The sequence below is a fragment of the Symsagittifera roscoffensis genome, chromosome 5 (genome assembly GCF_963678635.1).
Source record: "Symsagittifera roscoffensis chromosome 5, txSymRosc1.1, whole genome shotgun sequence".
NCBI lineage: Eukaryota > Metazoa > Xenacoelomorpha > Acoela > Convolutidae > Symsagittifera > Symsagittifera roscoffensis.
In genome coordinates this window covers 42,872,625-42,877,900 of record NC_087066.1, presented here as the reverse complement: position 1 = coordinate 42,877,900, position 5,276 = coordinate 42,872,625, and the positions used below count along the sequence as shown (strand labels likewise).

At 37.4% G+C, this 5,276-nt stretch overlaps 1 protein-coding gene across 1 annotated transcript; it reads left to right on the top strand.

The window, feature by feature from the left end:
• Positions 1-2,702: 2,702 nt before the first annotated feature.
• LOC134846737 (adenosine deaminase 2-like) lies at positions 2,703-5,276 on the top strand. The gene is made up of 4 exons (XM_063864124.1): positions 2,703-2,954; positions 3,456-3,789; positions 4,377-4,593; positions 5,046-5,276. The coding sequence occupies exons 1-4, from the start codon at positions 2,703-2,705 to the stop codon at positions 5,272-5,274; spliced, it is 1,032 nt and encodes a 343-aa protein (XP_063720194.1). The 3' UTR covers positions 5,275-5,276.

The window sequence follows — 5,276 nt, the reverse complement described above, 5'->3', positions numbered from 1 at the left end:
GGGATTGTTTTTTCTCCAGACAAACTTCAACATGTTAACTTATCATTTTTGACGGAAAATTTTTTCATATCAGCCGAACTGAATAGATGTTTTGAGCTCAAAATTAAAAAGATATTTTATCTTTAATTTCTTTTGTTAAGTTTGGGTTTAAAGATTGCCTGTTTTGCCAATTTGGGATAATGAACGCAAAATATATTGTGCTATTAACGTGTAAGCGGAGATTTATTCCGTCTTAGAAATCGTTCCAAAATGAACTTGATCTATTTAATAGTTAATTATATACTGGAGAAAAAATTAACGCAACTAGAGAAAATGAAAACAAAATGAGAGAAAATTTTGTGAACAGACAAGATAAATTGATAACTACTATATCGGTTTTTGCCCCTAAATAGTGAGTATACCCAGTTTTTATCTGAGAAAATTGCAAAAAAAATTGAGAAATTAAAAAACCAATTGAAATCAGCTCACTTTCCAAGAGTTTCATTGAAAAATATACGGCAAATTTTGCAAAACTAGCTAAGCCGTTGGAAAAAAAACAAGATGTGAAGTTGCATATCTCAATTAATGAAATGCAACTTTTCAGTACTTACTAGTTTTTTTTCCGTATCAAAATATACGAACTTTGTTCCTTTGATGTAAGGGGTCCACTGTCTGTCATGTTTCATTTTTTTTCAATTAGCGAGTTGGACAAAAAATGTGTTTCTAACGTTTTATTTTCACACTAGTGATTTCAATAACTACGAAAGAAACGGTTTTGAGTTCACAAGGTTTTGTAGGGAAATTTTTGAGTTTTCAACATTTTTGACAATTTTGATGATTTAAGTAACATCACAGAGGCAATATATTTAAAATTTTAAAGTGCTCTGCTTACATCAGAAATCGTGTAAGCTTCTCAGGACCCACCACCCATCACACTTGCATCAAAAATTGTAATGTACCGACAAACGTCAAAAAGATTGTCAGCAGCATATTGCGACAAAGTACTCCCGGAAATGCCGTTATTTGAAGTGGTACTACTATGATGTAGTGGTCCCTTGAAAATAACCAGGTCCCTTGAGAATTTCTAGGGCTCTGAAATTGTTCAATAGTTTTAATTTTGCCATTCAGAAAGATGCCACAGTATATTTTCAATTAATTTTATCATTCATTACTTCGTAAAACCTCCCCGATCACCATTTTAAATTGAAAAAATCAAAAAACTTCCAACATTGAGTTTTGATGACAAATAAGTTCACCCAATTATGGTTGTTAAACCGTAAAATAGGTTGAAGCAAGCAAATTTCCTAATATAAATAAGATAAAAACTACAGTTGTTAATCTGAACAGTTTCTAACTCACAACATTTTTTGCGAGATTTGTGAAACGATTAGTTTCATCACAACTTTGTTTTCAAAACTATAAAATGCGACATGCATCTTGGACTTGTTTATTTAGTTCAGGGGCGGATCTAGGATTTTCTCGAGGGGGGAGGGCGGAATTTCAAAAAAATTTCGAAATTTTTGTCGACTTTTTTTTAGGTCGACCAAATTGATTTTGCGAGCTCTCCCAAAGCTCTACAAAGACCCTGTTTTGGCAATAAAATTCTGCGCCGCAGGCAAAGTTTTGAAAAAACAGGCCGAAAAAAGGCATTTGTAGGAAGTTTTTGAAAAGTTTTGACAAAAAAAATGCGTTTTTTTTTGGGCGCGCTCCCCCCTCAAAATAAGTATATATTGGCGCCAAATGCGTCTTTAGAAAAATTTTAGGTTCCGTCACTAAAATGGTTAGCTCAAATTAAAACAAAAGGGGGACCATTTGGGTAGGCAGGGGGTCGAATCCCTGAGGGAAAAGGATCGTCCGCGCCCCACCGCCCCCCCCCCCCAAATCAGTCCCTGATTTAGTTGCTGTCGTGGGACCACTCTATCATATAGTACCTTTGAAGTGATAAAATTTACTCGAGTTGCAAAATTTTCTAGAAAAATTTCAAAACTTTTGGCATTGGAACAAAAATTTAAAATTGAATTTACTTCATGTAAATTTGTTTGTTAAAAGAAATTGAGTTTCGTTCAAGGAAAAATTGTGGCGTTTTGGCAGCAAGCAGAGTTTATCTGAACGTGAGCAAAAACTGAGCAAAATCTACGTGGAGCTGAAGAAAGATCTCCTTGAAAATGGATATCAAAACGAGCGATTGTTCCGACCTTCAGAGTTTATGTTAGATGAAGAATACATAGGCACTCCAACCGATAAAGTATACGAATTGATAAACCGACTTCCAAAAGGAGGGTTGCTACATGCGCATATGAGTGCAACTCATTCATTGCAAAAAATGCCTCATCTTTTGTTCAGTTTGGAAAACTGTGAAATCTGCCAAGATTATGAGAAAGGCACTTACGAACTAAGCTTCATGGACGAAAGCTGTTAGTTGAATTATTGTCAATTTTCGTTTTCACTTTTTGTAGTTTTTTTTTGGAAACGCATTTAATATGCCCAGTGTACATAGTTTTATTTGCTCGGTTCCTTTTTATTGTGTTTTTCATTTTCAACTCTCAACTTTGCTTTCTTAAAAAATTGACTTATGCAATAGTTTATATTAGTAAAAATACTTGAAATAAAATTTTTGTTCAGTATCAACAAATGTCAATTCATCACTCCAGTGTAGAAGCTGCCCTCCGCCAGGTTCCACAAACTACACTTCAGAATTATCTCTGCTAAAAACCAAACTCAGCATGTACGATGGACATGACTACAAAAACATGACAGTCCAGAACATCTGGGTTAATTTTGAAGCCAAATTTGATCCCCTGGACAAAGCCAAAGAGACATGGCATGTTATGAAAGCACTGTTCAACTCCACAATTTACACGTTGATAGAGGACAACGTTCTCTACGCAGAGTTCAGAACTGGTTTTGGGGATTTCGTCGACAAAAATGGGACAGTGATTCCTTATGAAGATGCGCTGAATTTCTACGCCGAAAGAGTAAGTCATTAAGAAACTAGGTACACAAAAAGCGTTTCGACAAGAACTGAACACCATTTTTATGAGAGAGAAAACTTAACTCTTCAAGTCTGATACTTTTGAGTGCGAGAAGAGAATTTGTGATAACAAAACTCAATCTAGAAGAATGAAAAAAGCTATGAGTTAATTTTCATTGCGTATTACGTTATATCTGTTTTTTTTTAAATAGTTTTCCACGTTTTTTTGTGGGGAACGTGTGGAACGTTTTTTTTTGGAGCTTGAAAATATTTTTTACCTGCTTCTTTTTTCAAAGAGAGCGGCATAATAAAAAAATCCTAGAACTCCCTCAATTTTATGCTAAAAGACCGATTTTACAAGGTATTGTAACAAACTCTGTAAGAAACTATAATGAAATAGCATAGTTATTCAGCTTGCCAATTTGCGTTAGAATTGGGCTATATAAACAAACTTTTACGAGTAAAAAACTGGAGGCGGGAGTTTCAAAAGTGAACTCATTCGCAGATAGCAGAGGTCCGCAAAGAACATCCCAGCTTCTTCGGACTGAACTTAATTCTGAACAAGTACCGGGTAGGCTTGACAGACGCAAAACTGCTGCAAAAACTGAACTTGGCCAGCAAGTACTACAACACATCTAAACTGGTGCGGGGATTTGACCTGGTCGGGTACGAGGAAATAGGCAGGACTCTGGCCTCTTTAAAGGATGTGTTTCTCAAGTGGAGGAGCGACAGTGGAAGTGACATGCCGTTTGTGTTCCACGCAGGAGAGACTCTCTGGAGTGGGTTTCCAGTGGATGAAAATGTGATTGACGCTGTTCTTCTGGGTACCAAAAGAATCGGTCGGTTGCCCATGAAACAATTATCGGAATCATTGAGATTTTTCAGTAGAAAAAAATGATCCAAAATTTATCAAAAGCAATAAAGGCACCCTCTTTCATTCTTTTTCCCTCCCAGCTTCATTAACTGAACAAACATCTTGAATAAGGCTAGACTTCAAAACTAGATTAAAAATTGATTCGGTAAAAAATACCAACAAAACTATTGCATATCCCCATAACACGGGTCGAGGTCCGCAACTAATTTTCCGATTTAATCCGTCGCGCCAATGTTGGTTCCGCGGACGAAAATCCATAGTTCGAACAGGGTTTTAAGTCGCGGACAAATTCTGGAAATACCGTATATCGATCGCGGTGGTCGAAAAATTAGTCGCGGCTTTGTCGAAAAATTAGTCGCGATATGATCGAGAAATTAGTCGCAGCTTGTTCAAAAAATTAGCCGCGGCCTGGTCTAAACAGTTCTATTTCTAAAAATGCTTAAAACTTGCCAAAAACGCCAATTTTGATGAAAATGATACAAAGACTGAGGCTTGAACTTTTTGTTTTAGGATACGGCTTTCATCGAGTTTTTGTATTTTTCTCTGTTTCAGGCCATGGCTATGCGCTTGACGTCCATCCGAGCGTCATCTGGAGGCTGAGGCGCTTTGGAGTTGGAGTGGAGTTGAACCCTATATCGAACCAGGTCTTAGGTCTGGTGGATGACATCCGCAACCACAGGAACAAACAACTCATGGACATTGCCTACTTTAATCGCCCGCCTTTACAATTCTCTGTCAATTCGGACGACTGTCTCATTTTCGGCACTAAGTGAAACACGTTTTTAAACAACATTCTCAAGATATTTTGGATCTCTCATTTTATATCCCAATGCCCACTAATGGGGAGTAAAGGCCGCCCCAAGCCCCAACTTCAACAAAACTTTTGCTTGGGGGAGCTCCTTACATTTCCTTTGTCGTGAAAGAAAAGCTGGTGGTCCGATGAAGTGAATGACCACAATTTTGTGTTTTTCTTTAATCTCCATAAATTCCCTCCTTCTGGTTCATTACACAGGAAAAACAAAACTTTTTTTCTGGATTAATACTCCAGATTAATTTAGCACAAAAGTTTAATTGAGCAAAAACAAATGAGTTACATAGATTCCCTTGTCCATCGATACTTGGAAATCTGGGCAAATCTGGAAAATCATAAGTGTTAACTTAACCTAAAAGAGTCTTTCTTTGCAAAGGATCTCGAAAGTTAAGCTTTTTCATTTTTTCAAGGGCCATCACCGATGACTTGTACGTCACAATACTCGCCATGACAGACAAAGAGAGTGACCTAAGCGTGATCAAACAAGTGTCATACGACTCCATCGCCACGTCTCTGCTGGACCAATCAGAGAAGAGCGAACTGAAGAAACTGTTCGAGTCCGAGTGGAACCGAGTGGTGAAGGAAATGTTAAACGACACGGGATCGGATTATTCGGACACGGAGACGGAGACGGTCTGAGC